This window comes from Drosophila ficusphila, unplaced genomic scaffold (assembly GCF_018152265.1).
Source record: "Drosophila ficusphila isolate 14025-0441.05 unplaced genomic scaffold, ASM1815226v1 contig_198, whole genome shotgun sequence".
Lineage (NCBI taxonomy): Eukaryota > Metazoa > Arthropoda > Insecta > Diptera > Drosophilidae > Drosophila > Drosophila ficusphila.
The window spans coordinates 4076166-4101402 of record NW_025064092.1 but is presented as its reverse complement, the minus strand read 5'-3'; the positions used below and the strand labels follow the sequence as shown (position 1 = coordinate 4101402).

Sequence of the window (25237 nt, the reverse complement as noted above, 5' to 3'; positions counted from 1 at the left end):
TACAGGCCGAGTTTCGAGGGCGTGCCTCTCTTTGAATGCCAAAGGAGCTGGGCAAAAAGCAAAGGGGGATCCCCCTCCAAAGGGAAGAAGAAGAAGAAGCAGCCGCAGATGAGGAAGAAGAAGCAGCAGAAGAAGGTGTAACACGGCACACATAGAAAGGCCTTTGGGGCACAATAAAAACTCAGGCTGTGGAAACCTGAAAGTGTGGAAAGTTGATGGGGAAGGGGGAGGGGGTGGGGGAGAGGAAGGGGAAAAAGCAGGACTAAAGCCTATAAAATGTATAAACACAATTTTCACTTTAACTGCGCCTTTTGCCAGCCTTTCAGGTCCTTTTTCACTCCCGCCCACTTTTACGTGGAAAAGGGGACTTGCAATGTGGGAAAAAGGGGGAAAAGCTCCTTCGCCTGACAATTTCATTCGGCTAAGCGCAATTTGCATATATGTATGGGTGTGTGTGTGTGTGTTTGTGAGTGTGTGGATGAGTGCGTGAGTGGGCGTGCTCAAGGAATCAACTGGCTTTTCCGGACCCAAAGGATCCTTTTCGATTTGTCGCCGCCCCGCCGTCTGTCATCCCGTCACTCTGTTCATTCGAGCCGACAGCAGGTGTGTTTGCAGTCAGTTTCAAGCCACCTTTCGCCATCCACCACCCACTTTTTGCCACCCACTTTCTCCCCTCAGCGATTAACAAGCGTTGCCAGAGATAAGTGGAGAAGCCAGGGATTTGCATCCCACACACGCCACACTCGCATAAACCCATCACTAAAGCCATCTTTTGTCTTCCGGGCATTAATTGAATCTGATTGAATCGGCATCTTGTAATTCGAATATTATCTTTGGTAATTGGTATAGTTCATTAGAATGAATGAGTGGGGGAGAAATGCCATTCCACTGAACTGAGGACAATGCCATTTGGAAGGCACCCTTCGCCTTCCTATCAACTCTGTAAATCAATCGTCATCGAAGCCCATGGCTCAAGTGCATTGGCGGGTGGGAATTATATACTTTACAATCCGCTCAACTCGAGTCCCTGTCCTTCGAGGGCGTTTGATTAACCGACATAACTCGCCAGCCCTCCGAACACCAATCACGCGGGCACTTTTTGCAACAGCAACTAGAATTTAAGATACCCTATAAAACGCATTCAAATATGTTAGATACTCCATAATTAGCTTTTAAGCAATCTTTCAATTCTTTATGTTGCTAAAATTTTAACCAGGATTAAAATGAATTCAAATTTCTATTTATTTGTAAAGTTATTTTTCCATTTATTTAATTTCTTTTTGCTAAAATCTGTATAAAATCGCTAAAATTGTTTTATTCTTCCAGGCATAGACTTTATGCTTCTATAGCAAAAACTATTTTGACCGAAGTAGGATATAAGCCCTCAACTAATGGGTATTTAAATCGAGTGCCATTTTTCCAACCCAACCCCTATAGTTCGAATAGATTGAGTGCCAATGCAGATTAAGTGAGTCAGTGTGGGTGTCTTACACGATATCCTTGGACCAATGTCGACCATAAATATATTTAAGCATTGTCTTCTTTGCAATTGACTTGTAGTGAACTCCGTGTCAACGTTATTGGCACAAAAGCGGTTCTATGTTCTCCAAACAAAAGCCAATTATTCACTTATTAAGCGATCTCATCACTTAATTCTCCTTTTGTTTGCTAATTAATTCATAGGCTAACTTGACTTTGCCAATTAAAATGGAGTAAGCTATCTATTTGCATGTTCAAAATATTCGGAAATTGATCTACATTTTGTTAGGAGTAATTTAATTCCTTTACTGTTGCTAGAATTCTGTTCAGCATTCAAGATTCTATGGCAGAGTTCTTTGGATGAAATAAATTTAGTTGCTTTTATCCTAATTGCTTAACCTGTTTCCAAGTCATGGAATTATCCAACTGCAATTTAAAAAGCCTTTTTGGTTCACTAAACTAAAAACAAAAGCGATCCCAAGTAGAAGGTAAACTAAATTATTAAATCAACTGAAGTTCCTGCATGAATTAAATGTTATTGGATCAATTCAATTCCACTTGAATTTGCAAAAGATTTCTGTTCTCCCGCAGATATTTTCCTAAACCAATCTACACTTGGGAATGCCAAAGATGATGAACCTCCGGCACCCTTGGTTTTTCCTTTTCCACATTCCCCAACCGAAACGTGCATGTATTTTTCCGAACCAGACCGAAAAGCAACAGTTTTCCGGCATTTTCCGCCCGACGGCACCACGTTGCGTATACGTTATGCCATGTTAAATGCTGAACGCTGAATGCTGAATGCTAAATGCTAAATGCTCGTCTGCGTAACCAAGTGCTTAGCAAAAAAAAAAATGGGGATGGCTCCATTGAATTGACAACGGAATCGGTTCTCGAAAGTGCTTAAAAGGGTACACACTGTACAGTACTCACCCGCACTTTGCGGACCGTCTTGCGGCTGTCGTTGCGAATGTTCACGGTCACATTGACGTCCTCGCCGTGGGTGTACCATCCCTTGTCCAAGCTGGCCTTCAGACTCACCCGTCCGTCGTGGAGCAGGAACGGCTTGTCCACCGACCCCTGCGGACCGCCGCAAGGACCCACGCTCACGCTCCCAATGCCGCCGGTGACCCCGGCTCCTGTGTGCGGCGGCAACATGCTGTCGCAGTGCTGAAATGAGGCAAACGAAGTCAGCAAGGTCTGAAAACTAAGGTCCAATAAGAAGGCATAACCCCACTGGAGCTACGCTCGAACATACTAAGAAATTTAATAACTTATTTTGGGGATTCTTGCAGAAATTTTGAGCAACCTTTTACTCTTCTAAGAAACGAAATATTAAAGGTACAACTGGTCCTAAATTAATTCTTTAATTTTTTCTTTTTGGTCTTGTGTAAGAAGTCTCGTTTATATTTAATGAACTCTCAAATAGAGACCTAATACTATTTTAACAAAATGTTTTGTGTGCCTGGACTTACCTTTTTTGCAAAATCTCATTGTTTTTGCATTTACTGCCGCAAAAACTAAAGCCACCTTATACTGTTTTATAAAAAATATTTTATGTGCCTGAAGTTAACTTAGGAAAGGCCAGAAGTAAGTTATTTAATATTATACATATAACTTGTCATAAAATATGAATTTTTGCTTTTTTGGCCTTGAGGGAAAAATCCTGTTTCTTTTTCATAAACTCACATTTTAGCCAAACAGCACAGGTCACAGGCAGGAAAATAAAAAATAGGTTTAAGCTTGTCCTTAAATATGCTTTTCACTTTGTAGCCTTTTATCAAAACAACTTGTTATTTTTAAAAGTGTCGTGAATGATGTTCTTTAAATAAAATGATTACTTACACAATTTTCCCTTTCATTAAAGTACATTTTCAAACTGAATAATTTCATCGATAATTTCCATTTATTGGCTGCTCAGTCTATTATTAATAAAACCCCCGACTTAAAAATCATTTTAGCTAAAGTAATTTAAATCTGTGTCAAATGAAACCCAAACTCACCTCCTGGAAGGACTTGCTGTAGTTGTGGAACGGATCGTTGGGACACTTCTCGATCTCGGACTTGCTGCGACCGAATCTTCCGCTGAACCTGAAGGACTTTGGCGAAAGTCGGAGCTTCGGGAAGGAGTCGCCGCGCTCCGATTTCGACTTGTGCTTCGATCCGCTGGCCGGCTGTGAGTGTGAGTGTGTGTGTGCGTGGGCGGATGCCGACTGCTCCCCCGCCTCCCCACAAGAAGGGGGCGTGGCACTGGCCGGCGGCGAGTGGGTGCACTGGTGATGACGACCCGCGAAGGCGGCAAATTGCTCCGCTCCCAATTGATGATTGAAGACATCAGTGCGATAAATCACACGAACTCCCATTTTCACGGAGGCGCGTCGATGGAACTTCTCATCGGTTTTGTCAGCTGCACGGGATTGTTTAAGATCAGGAAAACAGAGAGTAAAAAAGATAGTTCCAGTTAGCAATTAAGTTGGTCAAAAAGGAGTTAAGTTTGCCGCTGCCGTTGCCGCCGCTTGCTAGTTTCTCAATTGGTGCAAGGAAATATTCTGTGCAAAATATCCTTTAATTTTGTGGCTTGTTCTTAATTTTTACTGCGGTCCAAGGTCCGTCAATCGTCCGAATGGCAAGTGATCATGAGTTTCGATTTATTTGATATTTATATTTTTATTTGATTTTTTTTTAACCTCAGGCAGGCAGGCGGCCACTTGAACGGATTGCAAACACATCGAACATGAAACAAATGAAGATGGAGTTGTACACAAAAAAGGGGCGAAAAAGATACATGGAATGAAAGTGAGGTTGGTGATGGAAAATTGGGTTGTTTTAGATGCAGGGTAAATGGATCTGGGGGTTCTACCATATGAGCAATAGAGGTTCGAGCACGACAACGAAAAGGATCGAAGGATAGAGACGACAAGACAGGGAGTAGTGTTTGGGAAGGATCTGCAGTACAGTTTCCATAGCTCCAAGCCACTTAAAATTCATAAAGAAGTGGTACTCGAATTACTTCTAAAATCCACTATCTATTATCTACAATTTTGTTGGGCTTTTAGAAATATGGAAATGTGACTAGTTCGTTTGTTTTTGATCAGATTTGACTTACACAATTTTCGTAGTATCCAGGTAAAAGTAAGAAATTAGTCTACAAAGTTCAATTTTAAATAGAACTGGATTTGTTTTTGGGTCTTTAAAATTTTCTAATATTTTGTTGATGGAACTGTTTAATCTATAAGATATTTTAGCGGGCATAATCTGGGCGTATATAATATTTATACTCTGGGTAAGAAAAAAATTATTTTTTTTTTTTTAAAGCGAAAAGCAAATATATTAACAGATAATGGATCTATGGAAAAATGGCTATATATTCAAACCAAAATTCAAATTCAAACTTTTATTGAAGTAAAAATAAGGGTTTTTTTTTTATTTACCTAGAGGGATGAATACCACTCCGAAGCGTTATGAAAGATCCACATTTAGGGACTTTCCCACACTGACAGGGGGACGTACACAAAACAGAGAGGAATTATAATAAAATAGATAGAAAGAGAGATAGAGCAAGCCACAACATCAAGAAACTGCAAAAGGAAACGGACTGCAACGCTAGGAAAACAGTTAACAGAAACGGAAACGGAAATGGAAATGGAAAGGAGCACGATAACGATAACGATAACGATCACGAGCAGCAACAGGATAACGACACCGATGGCGTGGCCGAAAACGATTCGATAATTGTATCGATAAATAATTGATTTCGATTTTGATTTCGATTCGATTGGATTCCTTTCGATCCGATTCGATACACATTCCACGCATTCGCGCACTGCACTGCACATTCCAAACTCCACGTTCCAAATTCCAAGATCGCACAGAACAGATCAGAGAGATATGGCCGCTATATACCTGGGTCGTGACCTGAGCACATGCACGCACAGCAAACGCGACAGCAGAACTGGGACACCCATTTGGCCAGCGGATTGGGCGCCCTCGCCGGGGCCTCGGCTCATGCGGGCTCCTCCTCGCTCAGGAGCTCTATGGGATTGGATAGGGGGCGATACGAACGATACGGGGTGATGAGGGGCGTGCGATCATGACTGGGGCTTAACTTATACATTATGTATGTATGTATGTATGTAGGCATGTATGTATGTATGCACGTTTTTGTGTGGTCTGCATCCGCCCGCAAGTTCAGTGCGCTGGTTATCTACAAAATGCACATTTCCGTTCTGCTTTTCTCGCCTTACATTTAAAATTAGTTAAAGTTCGATAAGATTTCCTTACTATCAGCCCATTTTCCTAAACAAGTGTTTTTGTTTCGATGTACGTATGTGATGTGACTAATTTGGCAACGCTAATATTACCCAATATAAGAAATAAAAGACATCATTTGTATTCTGTTAGAAAAACACACTTTTATCTATTATTTTCAACAAAAAACATTTAATAAATAAAGATAATACTTTCTGGATTCTTCGTTTTTTTTTTTTTTAAACAAATCCATATTTTTTTTTTGGAAATATTGAAAGGGGTTGCATTACAAAAAAATCAGACAAAAAATACTTAATTAACTAATGTTCGTTCGTTCAAAATCTGAATAAAATTAGAAACGTAATGGACTTAGAATTAGTGGATTTTAGTCAGTTTTCAGCGCACCAATTGGTTTTAAATTCTAAACTAACCGTATCCGGTTTATAAAAAGCCATGTGACCGTTATCCATTTAAATTTATGCTGTTAACAATTTAATAACGCATAGCAACTGAAATGGCTGTGAGAAATTTAGAGCCCCCGGGTAAAACAGCCTTAATTAACGAAGATTAGTGCCTGCTCATTTTGCTGGGCTGTGTGTAATTTGTTATCTGGCCTGCAATCATTTTCAGTTTAAGCTGGCACGTAAATTGAAATAATTGGACAAACAGCTTTTGTGGTAATGAAAATTTGTGAAAATGTCCACGAATTTGCACAGATTTTCCAACAGCGATATGCGGGTGAACTAAATTATTATGAATTGCCTTGTATTGTAAGTTAATCTCCTTAACAAAGAAATAAATATTAAATTAAAGCTACAGATAGTTAAACGGCACTTAAAAATGATTTTGTCTTGTGCGGCTTGTAAATAAATTGCTAACAAAGAAACAAGTTGTAATAATCGAAAATGCCTTGTGGCACTACAATTGATTAGCAATCAGTGGCGAACATTAACTACAGTAACTACTCCTCAATGTTGGTCAACACAATGCCAGCGAGCTGCTCTTTTTGCTGCGAAAACAATCTGTTTCAAGGCGCTTACTTCTGCTCTCCCATAAATTTTCCCCAGTTCTTATGGTAAGTTCCTTCTGCTCGAAAGGACTTTCTTCCTGAGGGGCAAGGGGAAAAGGGGAGGGGGATTGGAGGGCGGGGGGGGGACACTGTACCCACGGCTGATAGTGTGTAATTATGGAGGCACAGAGGCGTCAGCAGCAGGACCTCCCCCAAGGATGTCCTGTGTGCGTTGCTTGGGGCAACCGCACGGTAGCTTTGCATCCTGAATCCGACAATTGTGCGTGGGAACAGAGGTGGTGGTTGTATGGAGGGAGGGGGTATTAAGAAGGGGGTAGAGAGGAGGAAGAGGACGAGAGACAGGGGATTGGGGATCAGGAGAAAGCTCCTACTTGGCTGGCGGCGCTGACCAACTCGCACACGAAGTTTCATTTGACAGGATATTGCATGAAGCAAAAAAACACTGCGGCATTTCGTATTTTCCTGCCCAACCAAAAACAAAAAAAAATATATATATATATATAGATAGATTCACGGACATATTTCGATACGCCCAAGGCGCCACGGAGCGACTGAAATAATATCAACAGAATCTCAATCTGGATCTAAGTCTGATTTCGAGCCGAAGGCTTCGCCCCGTGAAAGCATTTAATATTGATTGTATTATACTCTTGCAGGGGAAATAGTAATCTTTTTTTAAGGCTTTAAGTGCGTTTAACAAACCTTTTTTTGATTTAAATATTTTATTATACACGTACGTGGGCAAATGATGAATGTGAAATCCTATCGATCAGATTCATTTGTAATAACATTTATCAATTTTACAGTTCCACAACTTTGTGGATTGCAAAATAGGTATTTCAAAAATAAATATAAGTTTTAAATTATTTTATTATTTATTTAAAAATCGAAGTTTTAAGAATCCAACGAAAACGTTCCTTAAAATTAATTGTATATAATTTAGGTAAAAATAATTAACTTTATTTAAATTTAAAGAGCATACAAATGCTGGCTTGCCTTAGGTGACTTTCCTTTCAATTTTTTATTAACTTTGGCTGTCCACTCTCACGAACACCCTCTTGAAAAACAAAACGAAACCGAAAACAAAAAAAAAAAAAAGAACCTTTCGAAAATCAATCAGAAATCCCCCAATGTGCTGACGTCAGCGATTGATTCGATAGGCGAAAATTGAAAGGGGGCGTGGCTGCCGGCGGATAGATGGATATTTATACACATATAATTGAGCCGTGGAAATCGAGTTGCCTGTTACACTCGAACTTGGCGACGATGTCTCGATCTTTGATGGCGCATGAATGGGTTTCCATTTGAAGGTGATTTCAGGCGATGATTGGAGGTGTATTTCTGTTTCACTGACTGTTTCTGTAAATGTTTTTGCAAGTGTTTCTGCTTTCGTTTTGTGGGGATGCCAGCGATGTGGGTGAGTGGGCTCCAGGTGAAAACCCGATGTCTGTCTGTGACCCACTCCCCATTCATTCTGCTCCAGACAATTCCCCTTGTGGAATTGTCTTTATAGCTGCCCTTAAAGCTCGTGGAGAAAGTCAGCTTTCTCTTTTTAGTTTACCTGAACCACTTTGTTAGTGAAACAATTAAAGCAAGTCAAAGTCGCTTTAATCCAATCTAATTAAGTACTGCCTTGGCAATCTACTAACTTTGTGAAGCCTGATTTAATTTAATTCCAGGCTTTTCCTTGCTATTTACATTTATTGATTTTAAATTTGAATAATATAGTTGAGCGTCTAGCTTCCGTAAATTTGTTTGTGCCTCAAAATCCTACTAAATGCTAATGAGAATTTAAGCTACCAAATATAAACAAATACTTCATAAAAATTAAAAGCAACAGTCTGGTTGTTTTTCAAAATTACTAAGCAAACGCGCTTATTAACCTGTTTAATAGATATGTGTTTTATGAATTCTATGTAGTCATAAATTGATTATTATTAACTTGGCATTCAGAATTCATATTAATATTAGTGTCCTACTTTCTAGTTATATTTTCTATTATTTCTTATTTTTATCCTTTTATTTAGCAAACCATTTCTGTGTGGGTGCACCTCAAAACCTACTCCCATTTTTATTCTCTTGAATAGGTACCCAGTTTTTAGTCACTAGAATACCCCTGTATATTATCTATCCCCCTTGAAATGGATCCCAAGGATTGCCAACACTCACCGATGAAGCAGCGGACATCGTAGCTGGTTCCGATCGGAGCTCCGTAGTAGCGCTTCGCAGGAACGAGTTGGACACTTGGAGGAGCGTAGGAGGAGAGCGAGAGGGTGAAGGGGTGGGCTCCGTCGCCCAGGCGCTTCATCAATGCCTCCTAAAACGAAAAAGAAACGGGAAATAGAAACCGATAAATGAAGAAATGGAGAAATGGTAAATGGAAATGGAGAAAAACTGGGGGATTAGCATTTCGTTTGAAGTGGAAACCCGATGCCGAATTCCGCATAATTGCTCCGGTTACTTTGGCAAAGGCCAGGAATCAAATATGTTTATTTGTTTATTATTATTTTCGTTATTTTGTTAGTTTATTATTTCGTTCATGGAGCGCACGAGAAGAACCGCAATGAAATCCCTGCCTGCGATTTTCCCTTCTGTTTTTCGGCCAGCATTTCATTTGCATTTCATTATGCACATCTATAATTATGTATCTGTGTGTGTATGTATGTGTGTGTGTGTGTGTGTGGAGTGGACCATCTTTTGAGGGCGGCTTATAAATAAATTTAATAAATTTTACCGCCTGAAAGTACAGTAAATAAATCCACTGCAACATATTTCAAAGTACAAGTTTTTCAGCCAGAAAATTTCCTGATTTCCAAAATGAAAAACCTGTTGGCAACTGAACAACATTTTTCATTTAAAGCACTATGGAAATATTCCAACTTTTATTAGAGTAAATCAAAAGTTTCTCTCGTTTGAAAATGCATTCATAACCAAAAAAAAAATTGCACACATTTACGGTTCACCCAAAAGTATTCACTCGTATTTATAATCGTTAGCGCGTGTGTTTTCAGGTTTCCCAGGACAACGATGGCCATGTCCTTCGGACTTCCGTTGTCCGGGATCCTGGCTGGGAGCTCCAAGCCACAAACATTTTAATGTCGTTTATTTGTCGGGATCAAAGTGGGCATTTAAGGAAAGTGGCTTTAGCTTTGTGTTGCAGAAGGTAATGCCTTTCAAAAAAGAGAAACTCGTTCTTTATTTAAATTTAATAATCAATCTAATTTTTCGGATTTATTTTAAATATATATAAATAATTTTAAATTGCAGTAATTTGAATATTTATTTTTAATTCGATTATATTTCAAGTTCATTGCCAAAAAAAACCAAGTAAAGTAAGCTCCATAAATCCCACAAATAAATTATTATCCAACTAATTATGCTTCCTACAAATTAACTTCTCAAATTAAATTTTCTTTATTTTCTCTGAGTGTACTATTCCCTTCGTAAAAGACCCTTCTCTTGTCGTCTGATCTGTTTGCTGAGACCTATTTTTGGCCAGCTTTTCTTTATCTTTGCCGGCTCTTGTCGTTTGGCAAGTTATTAAAATCAAATTTATTTAATTATGCGTGTGCCCCTGTGTGTGTGTGTGTAGGTCCAAATGTGTGTGTGTGTGTGTATCTGAGGGTCCTAAACAAAAACGGTTGCCTGCGAGTAAATTATGAAGGGGTTTTTGGCCAGAACCTGGCCGAAATTTTGCTCGCAAGTGGAATGGCGAAATTTAATAAAAATGCGTAAAGTTGAATTCGAAAGTTTTCGGTCAGCCGTAGTCCTTTATCCCTGGTCAAAATCGAAATCAAAAATAGAAACAAAAACCCAAAAAATAAAAGAAAGAAAGCAGCAAAAGAAACTGAAACAATGCAAAAGAATTTGAAGAGGCAACGGCAAACATTTGTTTGGCTTTTAGTTAAATGAAATTGATTTTCAATTGGTTTAAGTGCATCGAACCGCCGGAAGGCGAACGGGGGAAATAGAGAGGGGAAAAGGGGGGAGGAAAAGGGGAAAGGGGGAGTGGTAGGTTTTCCAGAAACAACGGGCAGCCATCATGTGATATATATGTATGTACATTATGCCCAGGATATATGTGCACATGTATCCAAGGACGCACGTGAGATGTCAGGACTCAAAACGGACGAAAGGACGAAAGGACGAGCTCAACGTGCTGCTCATAAAAATCCAAGAAGGGACCTCCACTTTCGAGTGGCTCGGGGGATTGATCTGCAGCTCTGAAGTGGGTCGTCTGTCCAAGTTGCAAAGGCATCAGTCAGTTTGTTAAGCATTCACAGGATAAAATCCCGCACTGAGTTATATTTCATGTCCGTCCCACTGAATTAAATCCAGCAAATCCCCCCAAACAATAGCTACAAATTCGATGATTAATTGCACACTCTTGGTTTTCAATCATTAGCGGACGGAATTCACCTTTGTGGTTGGAGATTCCAGCTCCGAAAACTCACTTAGTTTAACTAATGATAAATTGGGTAGCAGAGTGTGTAGTAGTTAATTTAGTTGTAAATTGAGTTGGCCCCTTGGGATAAACAATACCTCTTGCACTACGAAAGCCCGCACTCTCGTTTCTGCTTTCGCGGCAGAAATGATCTGAATTAAAATTTTGGCTTGCAGGTTTGCAAGGGGTTTGCAAGTTGGCCAGAAGCTGGCAGAAGCTGGCTGAAACTGCAGAAACCGCAACTCCTGCTGAAATTCCATCCGCTTGCCGCAAAACGAGCGACGCGAAAGGAAAATCGAGGTGCCAAATGATGGCGTTGCAAGCCCCAGCAAATTGTCCAATTATTTATGGTGCAGATAGCCTTCTCCCCCCTTCGAATCGATGGGGAATTGGGGATGCTGAAAAGGAGTGGAGTGGGTGGGATTGGGTGGGAATCTCTCTCTCTCTGCTGCAACATCGTCAATTGTTAATGCCGCAAGTTGGACAGCTAGATGGTCAAGGGAAAAGGCAAGTGAAAGGCAACTGGATTTGCCAGCAGATGTCACCACAAAAACTGAATGAAAAAAAGGGGGGGAAACAGGGGAAAGAACTCGAAGGGAAACTCGCAGCAGGGGGGGGGAAACAGGGGAAAGAACTCGAAGGGAAACTCGCAGCAGCATGCATAATTTCAATTTCCATGATTACCTGCAACGGACTGAGCGACTCTGGAGTTGGCTCCTCCAAACGTGGCCAAATCTGATGCAGCGACATGATGGCCTCGTTGCAGAAACGCAGACCCATCACCTCCTCATCTTCGCGGCCATAACTGAAATTGGTACGAAAATAAGGACACATTCAGTAAGCAAGAGCAGTGGAAAATTTCACTTACAGTCCAGGGGAATAACCACTTCAATGGCAAACTGAAAAAAACTCACCGGAATGTCAGGGTCAACTGGGCGTATACGCGATATCCCTGAATGGCCTTTGGGTCCACGTAGACAATTCCGCGCAGAACGGACGGATTATTCCCGGTTAGCGTGATCTCTCGAGTTGGCAAGTAAAGAGTTAGCACACAATTCGGCGAAGTCTTCTTGTAAACGCGCTGCGTTCCAAATTCATCCCGTTGAGTGGTTCTGGTTGAAGTCGGGAAAAGAGCGGGATTAGAGTCACGTTTTGTAGGGATCTTCAGCCGAGAAGCTGGTCGAGTAGCACCAAGTAACACATTCGAACTTCAGTCTACTAAATCTGTTCGATTTTAGGTGTAAAATACAATTAAGTTGAATTTATCTAGGCAAGAAAAGCGGACATTTTCATAAATTCTTGTTTCGCAATCATTAAACTATTTTTTGGAATTACTTAAAACCAATTGTTTTTGTTGCAACATGCCACCAGTATTAAGCTCTTAAAATGCAATATATTAAGCAGAAAAGTGCAAGAAAAATAATCCAGTTGAATGTTGTTTACTATATATTACTTTAATGAATTAAAGGACGAAACATCTTTTCTTTTTTGAGCTTTGAATGTTCAAATGTATTACTTTGTAAATACAAAAATTCATGGCCAATTGTTTAGATTTCATGACGGTTAATCTAAAGTTTTAATTTTGTTTTAAATTTAGAAAACCATAATAAATAAACAAAAAAGGTGAATGAGGAATGAGGAAATGGATTTTAGGATGAGATTTGCAGTTTCTAATTTGCTAAATGAAGTGTAAGACTGAATTAAGTGAGAATGATTTGTTTAAGATGTGTTATACATACTACTTATATTACCTTAAAATATTTAAAAACTGTTTAAAAAACTACCATTGATTTATAACTAATATTCTTAATTTATTTATTCAATAATTATTAATTTAAATTATTATCATAAGCTCCAAATACCATGAGTTGCCATATTCTGAAAGACCACAAATGCATTTGACAAATACTGGTACAGTGATGACCGCTGCTTGGGCAACCCCGCGGGTCGGCATTAATTAATTACTGATGCAACATTGAGATCGAGTTTGATTACCACAACGAGCTGCTATTCACACGTCGCTCATTATTGGGTTTCCTCAATTGGGTTCCTTGCCTCAGGGTTTTGAGGCATTTTGTGGCACAAATTAGAATGCACTCAATTGACAATTATCGCCGCTTCCACAGAGAGATTCAACCAGTTGGCCTTCTGATTTTCGCAACATTTCCCAACCAGACAATGTGGAATTCGTCCTCGCAGGACAATGAATTTGTCCCTCGGCCGCAGGTCCAAAGAGGCTGACTGAAACTGCGGTCTGACAACATTCTGGTTCACATTCTGGCCCTCAAAGGTGGCCAAAACACACACAAATATATGTTTCATGTTCCTTTTAGTTCCATTTAAATTGGGAGTATTTTCTAGATGCATTCCAAATTGCTTTAAGTTTCAGTTAAGTCAAGGGTATTTTCTAAATATACGAGATAGAAAGTTTCTCGAATAGTGCTACCTACCGAAATCAATTTTTCAAATACCTTTTTTTCCCAAAATAAAAATAGAGAGCTTGCTTTTCTACAAGTTAAATAAATACATTGGCAGTGGCATTTGCATTTGTTTACGAGTTGTGTAGTTCTGAATAAAGCCAACTTAAGCTCACAAGCTGTCTAAATATTTCAATAATTTACTTGTGCTGAAATCAAATTGGTGGCATTTCTAATGGTTGAATAAATGCAATAGCTTAGATTTTTAACCAATCCAATTTTTAAATACTTGTTGAATAAATCCATAATCTATGATTTTTAAATAAAACCAATCTTAGCTTACTTTTAACTATTAAAGCTCTGCCTTTTTAATTTAGTTCACTGAAGCCGTTTAAATAATCCAATCCAAGTCCAACTAATGGCATTGCCAATAGATAAATAAATTAAAAAGCTTTAATTTTTTAATGAAGTTCATTGGAACTTAATTAATTTAATTAGTTTACACATACATTCAGTTATTCGACTTCATGGATATCGCAACAAATTAACGAAATAATATTTTTTAAAGCCTTTTTCTAGTTTTAATCCAATAAGCTGCTTTGATGCAAATGGAAATGGACGCTCGAAAGCCCACAATGTACTCATGGAAACAGATTTCGAACCATTTAAGTAGCAACAACCTGTCACTCGAAGTTTGCGTCTCTGAAAAAAACGTAGGAAAAAATGGGGAAAATGCAGAGCTCATGATTTATTCGGAATCAGCTGACTGTTGGTGACAGGTGGCCAATTAGCAGGTGCTGCATTCTGCATTTTGCATCCAGGGAATAGAATTTCCCTTCACCTTTTTCCCCTGCCCCCCTTTCGTTTTCCCAGAGGGTTTTCTCAGTTTGCCAGATGCCAGCTTGGCAACCAGAAATACGCAATTAAAATATCTGCCGAGTGAAATAAAACGCCCACGAATGCAGATAAGTTGGGTGGCGACCACCACCGAGGACCAAAAACCAAGGATCCCCCATGAAAGAGGTAGACATTCTAGATTTGATGAATTGAAATTTACAAATTGTTGGTTTTGATTGTTTGACTTGCTTAAAAAAATTTTGAAAAAAGATAGAAAGAAAATAAAATAAATATAATAAATATAGAATTTTCTAATCGATATTTAAAACAAAAGCCTCTATCTTTTAAGGTAAATATTTAAAGGTATTTTTCCACAGAATTAGAAAAACATTTTTGCAACGAATTCTAAAGTGCTGCCATTTGAGCCGACATAAAACACAAACAGCATTTTATCTCAGCTTAGGGTTAAAATTTAATGAGACACCGACTTTCGGGGTTTTGGTGAAAGTTTCACTTTACAGGGCTTTCCTCGCCTCCTTTCTCCAAATTCATTTGCTCTGTTCGAAAGCCAAATAATTCAAAATTCCCTGGAAAATCTGTGTGTTTTTGGAGGTGGTGGAGGCATCAGGCGATGTCCTGATTAAAACTGCAATTCGAGATTTCGATGCAGCGGGAACAGAATCACTTTTTGCACAATGGGCTGAACAAAAAAAACATTTCCGAAGTGAAGTCGGGTTTTAACCCGAAATGCGAAATGAATGTAAGCACAAGTTTTAATTAAATCCAAATTCGACTGTTTACCTTTACGCAAAAAGTTTGCGAGCTCGATATTAAGTTTCTTGTTTCCACAATTATTTCTCTTGCGAGACTTCGTCTTTGAATTTTTCGACTGTCAGGCAGCCAGGAAAACAGGGATAGTTGGTTTTATTCAATTTGGAAACATTTACATCATAATATCTATTACAAAAATTAATGTCTAAGTTTTATAAACAAAATTATAAACACCTTTTCAAATGGAATGTCAATTTTCAATATTACTTCCTCATCATTAAAAGAAAATTGGAGTAAACGATCCCCAGGCAATCTCTTTCTAATGATATCCTGTTTCTTTTCAGTGTATTTGCCCTTTGCCTTGAAATTTAAATTTAATTTGCGGCCAGGTGACCGCTGCATTAAAGGAAAGATGATTTAAAGGAGTAATTTATTGGGAAGGATAAGGATAAATATGATTTAATTGAAATAAATTAACTCCTCGGAATGTGAAGGAAAAGCTGGCATTATTTGTTAATTGCAGTATTTTTTTGCATTAATATTTGCAGCACACAAATTGTTTAAATATGCATTCAATTAAGCTACTCACTTTTATAAGAGCTGGCCCACTTTTGTATAAAAACTAATACTGATACCCCGGGGAACATCCTGTTGACATTCGATTACTGGCAGGTGGACTCTTTGTTGGATGAAGATAGAACGAAGTGACAGCAATGAATCTCAGTCTAATGACACTGAGAACTAGGAAAACAATTCCGCATTTTGCGATTCGAGTTGAGCCACCCACATTCGGATAATCCGAAACTGCGACAGCGGTTGATCGATGGCTGCTGGGAAAGTCGAGATATATTGCCACCGCCTGAGTGCCACATGTTGCCGTTGTGATGCAATTAACGGCCGAAGGATGAATGCAGGATGAAGGATACGGAATGCAGAATGCAGCATAAAGAGTACACAGTATCGAGTACCGAGTACCGAGTATCGAGTATCGAGTACTTAATGCAGAACGCAGGAAATCAAATCGGATTTGCGATGCGGAAAAGGGCAAATCGAATGAGTGCAATGTCAACGGAAGCCAAGGTCGAATAAACTACTTTGTTCCCAGATGATTTGCGGCCAGTCCTTGTTGTCCTTGTGCAGGAGCCAAGGTCAAATGATCTCATCCTGCATCCGGCATCCTGCATCCCGCATCTCCTGTCCACTTAATTGCATTCCCATGTCCATATAGCCGACTGACCCTGAAAACCCACTCAGATTCTCTGATTCCGCGAAAACGCTCGCCGCTAATTCGATTTATTCATTTTGCCGGTTGGTCGGTACATTCATTATTCACCTGCTATTCATCAGGAGCAGGCGGGCTGTAATTAATTCATTTGCCGCATGTCGCCGTGATTGATGAAGGCGGAAAACCCGACGAGGCGGTGTCAAATGCCAAAAGGCGACATCTCATTATGGTCAAACATGCACCGAGTGCAACGACGAGTCCGCCGCAATTCGAGCTCAAGTTCGGGAATGTGGCTCAATTTGCCCCGTTTGTCTGGGATTCTTGATGAACTGATTTGTTGAAATGTAAAAATAACTTGAAATACAAAATATGACACAAGGAAATAAAAAGTTGAAAGTACGTTTGATAAGCTATTCATATATAAAAATAATATTCGTATAAAGTACTAAATTACTCGAGTATTTGGTTTTAATTTAATGCAAGTATCTACTCAAAGAATTGTATTTATCTTAGAAAATACAAAACAAATAATAAAATAAAAAAAAATAAAAAAGTTATTAACAAAATTTGCTTAACACTTCATGCATTGTATTTACTCAAGAAAAACAAAATGTAAAATCCAAGCCCTAATTTTCCACGTTTATATTTAACACAAAATCTAAAAACACTTCTTCAAGTAGAATTTTATTTATTTTTCTTATTTTTCACTTGCAAGTCAAAATTCTCCTGCTTTTCCAGACCAAATCAAAGCGACTTTGAGTGTCAATGTCAGCCCTTCAGTTCCCTTAAATTCCTGGGAAAACGTAGCTGACAAGTGCATCAAACGGGGAAACTAGTGAAATACCAATTAAGACGTCAGTTTGGCGTGTTACTTTGATGGGCTTACATGCACAGGGGTCTAAACGGGATAATTACTTCATTTTCCCCGGAATTGAAATTTAATTTGGCTCGGAAAAACACGTTTAGTGGTGACCCAAATGGGCGGCCAGCTCGTGGCTCTCGGCCACTGTCGCCTAATCCACTTATCCCCAATGCTTCTACACCACCACCTAAACCACCACCTACACCACCACCACATCACCAGCAACACCACCACCAATACCACCACCACAACCAATTTCTCATCGCGACAAAAGGTGGTTCGCGTGCTCAAGTTCTGAACTGAAAGACAGTTGAGTATTTTTGGTGGCAATCCAGCAGATAGTCAGATATTAATATATAAAGGTATACAGATATCCAGATAGACAGGTTCTGAGGTCCCATTCCCCAACAAATCTGCTTTTATGCTTTGATTTTCAGACCATCCTATTGTTTTCATTGATATTGATAAGTGTGCGTTGTGGAAGTTGCTTTCCTGATTTGAGGAGAACTTAATTCACCCTCGCATGCAACAAGTTTTTGTTGTATTGAATTTCAGGTTGGACTTTAATTAGACCCTTGGATCCTTGAGATCCTGTGATTGCAAAAGTGAGGTTGCTATCTAAAAAATGTAATCATGTCTTTCAGCTCAAATTCTACTGTTCACTGCAATATGAACTTTGATTCAATTACAAAGACAAAAGGCAGCAATTTTACATAGTAACTGCACTAAAAAAAAATGTATTTGCTTTTCATAATAAATATCTTCTTTTATGAAGTCAAAAACACTTGCTTTTACCTGTTACACAGTTTTTGCTTTAATAAATTTGCCTTCTTAGCTTAAGAAAGAGCTTGGGAAGACACTTCAAAGTTCAGCTGTCGACCTTGGAAAATCACAAGAAGATAATTTCCCAGTTTGGCGCTGAGATAACGAAAACTTTGAAGTCTTTGCTCGACTTTTCGTGTGTCTATCTTAATTCAGTTTTCTTCAGTTTTTGCTAAAAGGGTCGGAGCAAAAGAAATGTGTGTGCTTGTGTCTGACAAGCCAGAAAGGTAGGTAATAAATAATCATAACTAAAAACAAAGCCTGGAATAGATACACAACACATTCACGCACGAATGGCGTGTGTTTACATAATTCTGGAAAAATGCCTTCAAATAAATAAAAGGGAAAAAGGGGTGTGCATATCTAAGCAATTGTCAACGGAGCCAATTCCCAAATGTAAACGTGAATTTGATTAAATACATATCAAGTCGTACGTGCAGTCAATTATTTGAAAATGGGATATACATGTGATTTTATTGGGCTCTTCATAACATTTATTTGTAATCTACTTTTATTTTATTATTATTATTATTAATATTAAAATTGTAGAAATACTAAGATTGGATTACGTAATTTGACCTTATTGTTTACTCTAAGCTCCAATTAAATGTTAATACTTTTAAAGCAAAAGCTTATTATGTTGATATTGGTGACCAACTTATTTATTAAGATTATCAAAACGATAAATAACTTAGTCTAACTATAGTAAATATCAATACATGCATAAGGTATTTAAAGATAGTCGCTTATTTCAGAATATAATGTACATTTATAATTTTAAAAGGTATTAAAAATAGCTTAGGTCTATTTAGATTTATTATTTATATATTTATAAAATCAGAAATATATGCTTGCTAAACAAATTGTTAAAGATACTTGGGAAGGGTTTTCAATACTTCGATTTGGAATTTTGCAAAATGTTTTTAGTTAGCCAATAAATCATTTGCAGCCATAAAAATGGAAATTTTCTCTGAGTGCATGCCCCCTCTGTACTCGCCTCGACATCCACCCGCCATCAGAATATTTTGCTCGCTGTTTTTATTGTTCTTTCCTTGATTATGTTGCTCCTTGCTGTTAAGCAGGACATTAAGTATGCGCCCGAGTGGCCCGAGCACAGATGCTGTTGTGCGGGGTGTCTGGTGTCCCTAAGTGTCTCTCTCTCTCTGGTTTTTGTTTTCAGGGTATAAGGGAGGTTAGGGATAAGGGTTCCTCGAAGGGGAAGGGGAAGGGGAAGGCTGGTGGGTAGAACCAACTACCTGGAGGGCAGATCGAGCTCCTCGCCGGTCTGCAGATTGACCAGCATCTCTTCGCTGTGGAAGCTGAGCGACTGCTGCATGTTGCCACTGGCCGATGGCATGTCCAGCAGCGAGCTGCTCAAATGCGGACTGCCCAGGGTGGTGGACACGGATCGCTGAGTGGGCGTTGGTATCTTGGTGGTGCTGACACTCCTGCCCAACGGCAGCATCTCGATGAAATGGGCCAATCTTCCCAGGCGATAGTGATGGCTGCAGACATTCAAACTCATGCTGGTTGCCTGATCCCTCTGGTTATTCTGACCATTCATCTCGTTCTGGTTACTCTCCTCCTCCCTTTGGCCATTCTCCCCCTTCTGGTTATTCATGTCCTTTTGGCCATTTTGGCTATCCTGGCTTTCCTGGCTACTCAAGCTGCTCAAACTGCTGCAGCTGCTGCTTCTGCTTTGTGGCAATAAAACATCATCAGTATATTATATCATCAGCAGCAAACAGTGGGATTTATGTATGTGTGTGTGTGTGTGTGTGTTTGTGGTAAGGTGACAAAGAGTTGCCGCACACGTGGCTCAATGGACGCCACCGTAATCCCCAGATGGCTAAATATACAGGGGCACAAATACACGTATTTATATGTACATAATTTACTTTTCACTTTAACTGTACACCAGTGCGTATGCGTGCTATGCGAACTCGTTTCATTTCATATCATTTGATTTGATTTAAACTGAAGAGCGACTCCAGTTTTTATGACTGAGACTATATATAAAGTATATATATATATAAACATTTAGTGTTTTTTAGTATTATACATATCCGTTTGTTTTCTTTGTTTGCCCGTTTGTTTATTTATTTGTTTGTTTGTTTGTCTGTTTACTTTTTTTTGGATCCCCCTTGCATCTTGTCTATTGAAGCTGTTTGTTGTATTCTTGTTGGTTTTTTCGCGTTTGTGATTCGATTCGGGTTTTATGCCGTTTTACTTTTACGACCTTTTATTTTAATGCGTCATAAAATGAAAAGTTTTTGCTCTTTTTCCCCATTCTTGTCGCTCTTTTCGCTTGTTTGCCTTTGTACACAAATGTTGAATGGTGTTTTTATTTGCTTCTCTCGTTTTTTACATATTTGCAGAGTTGGGTTTCGTTGATCTAAGGATCGGGGAAGAGGATGTAGATGGGTAGCAATGATCTGCACTTTATGTTGGCTTTCATTTAATTAACCGAACAACTTATCTGAAGGTTTACTTATAATACAGGCCACTTGAATTACATGGTTGTTAAAAAGCCGCATTTACGGAATTGCAAATATGTTTTATACAATAAATATACATTTGCCTCCAGGCCATTTTATACACATTTATCTATTTTTTGCTGGAAACATGCAAATATGCTTTTTGTGAGTGAAACCGCTTAATATCGAATTAAGCGGTTGCCAGTAAATATCAGCCAAAACTGCCATTATTTGTTCAAATGTAGCTGCAGGCTATTACAAATTTTTAATATCGTTACATTTTTTTAATGACTCACTCATTTGTTGGATTTTAACAAACGAGATTCAAGGGAATTGTGTAAACAGGGAAGTCAATAAATGGAAAAAGCCCGAATCGTTTGAGGTTTTCCTATAATTTTCCTTCATTTCATTTGCAACTGCGAATGCAATCGATTGTTATGTGAAAGAATATTTACTTAGTAGTGTCAATAAGCGATTTAATTCCCTGTTAAAGGTGATTCTTTTTATTTGTTTTTCCATTTACCCCAAGCCGTTGGAATTTCAGCAAATAGCGTGCTCGAATAAAAGTTTAAATTAAAAAAGTAATTTAATAAGAGTAAGTGAATTAATATTGGCAAAATGCGAATGAATTATTAAATTATTTTTTGTTTGCGAGACTGGCAACCTCAAATGCTTCATCCCCGACCACAAAATGGTTTTGTTGTTAAGGTTTCCGAAATTTCTTTCTTTCTTTTTTTTTGCTTGGGATTCTTATGACGAGATTTATGTGAGTTTCCGGTGGGTATTTCGGTCTTCCTTCTTTTGTGTGAGTGTGTGTGTGTTATATTATTTTTATTGTAATTTAATGAGTTCTGAGCCTAGGGCAGTCCTTGCAGAGACAGCGGAGTCCTTAAAGGAGCGAAGGGAATCGTTGGGAAGTGGATTTTGGGGGGGAGGGGAAAACTTGGTGTGCGTGTGTGTGGCTTTGGGGGATTTTTGTATTTTGCGGGAAAACTGGCAAAGCCCATCATCATCAGCAGCTGAGTCAGCTGAGACAGCTTCCAATTGCGCCTTAATCAGTCAGCTGTCTCCTGCCCCGCCCACTTTGCCATCTCCGCCCACTTGTTTATCCTGGGAAAACATGGAGAAAGATGTAAGCCAGCTGCCGGTGTCAGAATTAAATATTCCAGGCTATGAATTCGCACAAAAAGTATTTATCACCGGAGTCGAGCAGCAAAATAAAAAAAAATTTTGCCAAAATCCAGCAATAATTTTGTATTCATGCTGAATAACAGGGTTTGGGCTTTTTTTCTGGCTCAGAGGTTCAAAGGTAAATGCAATTACCTTAATTTGTTCGCCTCAACGCATTGTAAACAATTTGTCACTGGCTTTTCCCCAGATTGTGTTAATAAGCCTTTCAAATTGAATCGAATATTTTTTCACAATTTATCCAGCATTGTTATGTTATTAAGAAGTGATTTTTATGCTGTTTATATTTATATTGACGGATATACTCTGCATCCTTCAGCAATAAATGAAACACTTTTGCTCTGGATTATACAAAATGTAATTGAAATAAATGCGAACCTTTTTTTCATACTTGCAAATTAAAAGCAAGGTAAATTTTTAATGTAGATATTTGTCATATTTATAGTTCCTATAATTTAATAAATGTTTGCCACTTTATCAATGTTTTTTCAAATTTGTAATTATTTCAAAAGAGTTTTAAATTGGTCTATTTTTTCAATGCTACTTTGTTTATTATTTTTTTATATTCGTATTTATTGTAAAAGAGTTTTACGATGTTGTATTTAATCTTTGCTACTTTGTTAATAGCTTCTTTATATTTGGATTAATTTTAAAAGAGTTTTAAGCAGTAAGTTTCTTTTTCCCAGTGCAAGAGATAAGCTGCTCCTAGCTAAACTTGAACTTCTTTCCCCTTCGGTTTGAAATGTTTGCCGACTGATAGCTGCACCCGTGCAAGATTACAAGTCAGCTGAGTTCTGCGAGTAACTTATATATAATACAAGTATAATGCAAGTCTATACGTATAGGCATTCAGGTGAAGGCTGCGAGCCCAATGGAAAGTAGTGAAGGCCAGAAAGGAAAAAAGGGAGAAAGGAGAAGGGAGAAAGGAGAAAGCAAGAAGGCGAAGGAATAGAGAGAAAGGTGCTTCCCGTGCATGTAAATCAATAAGCTATCAATTACTTGGCCAGAGTAAATATTGATGTGAACCCAAACGAGTGTGTGCCACATGTCGCAACGTTGTGTGTGTGTATATGTGTGTGTGTGTGTGTGTGAGCGACACTCTGTTTATTAATAACTCAAAATGCCAGCCGCCTAGGAAAATGGAACAAACTTGTTAGCCGGGCTAAAAGTCTTTGGCGCACAAAGCGAATTTCCCGGTAATGGAATGGAGTCCGATTGTACGAGTATATACTCGTAGTACATGTTGCTCACCCTCACGCATACGCACTCATTAAATGGCAATTTATGCGTTCGGGGTGCCCTCATGTATATTTAACGACAGTTGGCCGTTTATGGCCAAAACGAGTGTGGAACTGCCAAATGAGAGCGAAAGTTTTTGAGCACTTGAACTTGGGAGCGGAGAAGCCACAGCGGCTCTACACGTATTGATTTACCAGTCCAGTCCCAGCCAATTCACTCGATTAAGAAGTTTGTCACGTTACATTTAATGCAAATAACTTTTAAGTTGGGTTAATAATTACGTAGAAATGTTTTTCATTTTTCTTGAACAAGAAAACTTTTGCTAATTTAAATTGTCTCTTTAAGAATCAACATTTTAATACAGCTTAATAGCTTATCGTATAAAAGAATATAAAACATTCGGCAAAGGAAACAGTGCGTATGAGTAACAAATTTTAAGTCAAGGTAATGAAGTGTTTTCAAATCTTTTTCATCAAGAGCATTTTTTATATGAATAATCTCTTTCAGAATCATCAAATAAATACAGCTTGATAATATTTTTGAATCAAGGTGTATAAAACATGAAATAAAAGGAAACAGTGCGTATGAGTATTATCCTTTTATGATTTACATACAATGCTAAATAATTCAAGGGCAACTTTTCACAACATATAACTTTCAAACTTATCAGAGACTTTCGGATTCTCTGCTCTTCGGTAAATTTAATAAATTCAATAAGGATCAATCAATGTTTGAAAACAAATTGACAGAGATTTGATGCTTTGAATACGTAACACATTTTTCTCTCTTCTAAGCCGAAAAAATCAACCAAGGACTCAGTGGCTATGAAGTAGAAGTAAGCTACCAGCCATCGACTTATCCTGATTTGAGGCTTTTAATGCGCATACTGATTGGAGTTTCGTGCCCGCATAAGTAGGCAATGGAAATGCTCGCAAGTAAATTTTTGGGCTGCCAGTCGGTCGTTTCCGGTTTTAATTATGTTGGTCGGTGGCAAGTTTCGCCTTGGCTTGGAAAAACAAATGGTAACGAGCAGCTGGGCAAAGGATGCAGGGGATCCGAGGAGTCAAATTAGCAAACATTTTGGGAAATATTTACGCACAAAGTCTCCTCCACCGTCAATTGGCCAAGTCCACCGATCAAATGAGCCGCAGCTGTACAAACACGAAAGTGTGTTTGTGTGTTGGTGTGTGTGTGTGTGTGCAGGATGTCGCATCCTGTCTTCTGGTGTGTTTGTTTGTGTGCGTGAGAGTGCCTTCAGGCATGCCGGTTGGTTAGAAGTTGGAAGTTTGCCTTGGCCAACTTCTTCGAGAAAGGGAAAAGTGCGGGAAGAACAGAGAATAACGGGGAATGTGTGCCAACAACTTAGTAACAGCTTTGAAAAACGACAAAGTTGACTCGCTGCTTTGTGTTGTGGTTTGCAATTAGACTTTCTGCCAGCTTGGTTACATTTCAATTCACGAAATAAAAAAACTGAGTGCGGAGGTAAGACGAGTACCTTGCGTATTTGCCAAGTTTTTTACTCAGCTAATGCAACCTGATACAAATAAAGTTGCTTTTTGGCTTAAAGGTTAAAAGCTTAATGGATAAAACTTTTAACGATGTGGGATTACTTAATGTGAGTAATTTAAATGTGGAAAGCATTAAACTGTAAGACACAGCCTGAACTAAGTTAATCAACTGGAAAAATGGAAAAAACAACAGAAATCAAATATCAAAGTTGTCAACAGCCATAAAACCGCAAAGCAATATACAACAATTACGGCTGGTAAGCGCCGGCACCCAAGGGAAAACCTCTAAAATGTGGAAAACAAACAAGGGATTCAATCAGCCACACTTTGGCCGTAAAAAGGATGCCACAGAAAATGGCAAAGGAAGCAGCAGGATATGTGGATATTCACGATGATTCGCAAAAATGATTGGATGCTAAACCAATTTGCACTTCAGCTGGGTGCTGCTGACCCGCCGAATGCCGCCCAGCGAATGCAGCGGCACGTGTTCTGGATCACGTTCCCCCAACCCCCTCACCATCCGTGGCACGCCCACCGACCTCCCCCCATCCTCTGGCATTCCACATCCATCCACGAAGCTTAGCAAACGCTTAGCCAAAAGCGAAGCGTAACAAAATCTGTGGCACCAACATCAAGTAGCCGCCATCGCTACACCCGCCACCCCTTCCCGCTTACAGTTTTCCCCTTCCC

The 25237-nt window shown here is 38.9% G+C and overlaps 1 protein-coding gene across 2 annotated transcripts in view; it reads right to left on the bottom strand.

The window, feature by feature from the left end:
- LOC108095540 overlaps positions 1-25237 on the bottom strand; it is a 56614-nt gene that overhangs the window by 8727 nt on the left and 22650 nt on the right. Inside the window, exons 3-7 of one of the 2 annotated variants that reach the window (XM_017196669.2) lie at positions 12116-12313; positions 11886-12006; positions 8927-9074; positions 3483-3886; positions 2413-2649 (exon numbers count right to left, since the gene is read on the bottom strand). In XM_017196669.2, the coding sequence (XP_017052158.2) occupies positions 2413-2649; positions 3483-3886; positions 8927-9074; positions 11886-12006; positions 12116-12313 (1108 nt within the window). Of the gene's footprint in view, positions 1-2412; positions 2650-3482; positions 3887-4910; positions 5414-8926; positions 9075-11885; positions 12007-12115; positions 12314-25237 lie in introns of those variants that run through there. The other variant, XM_043207552.1, reaches the window with a different exon arrangement.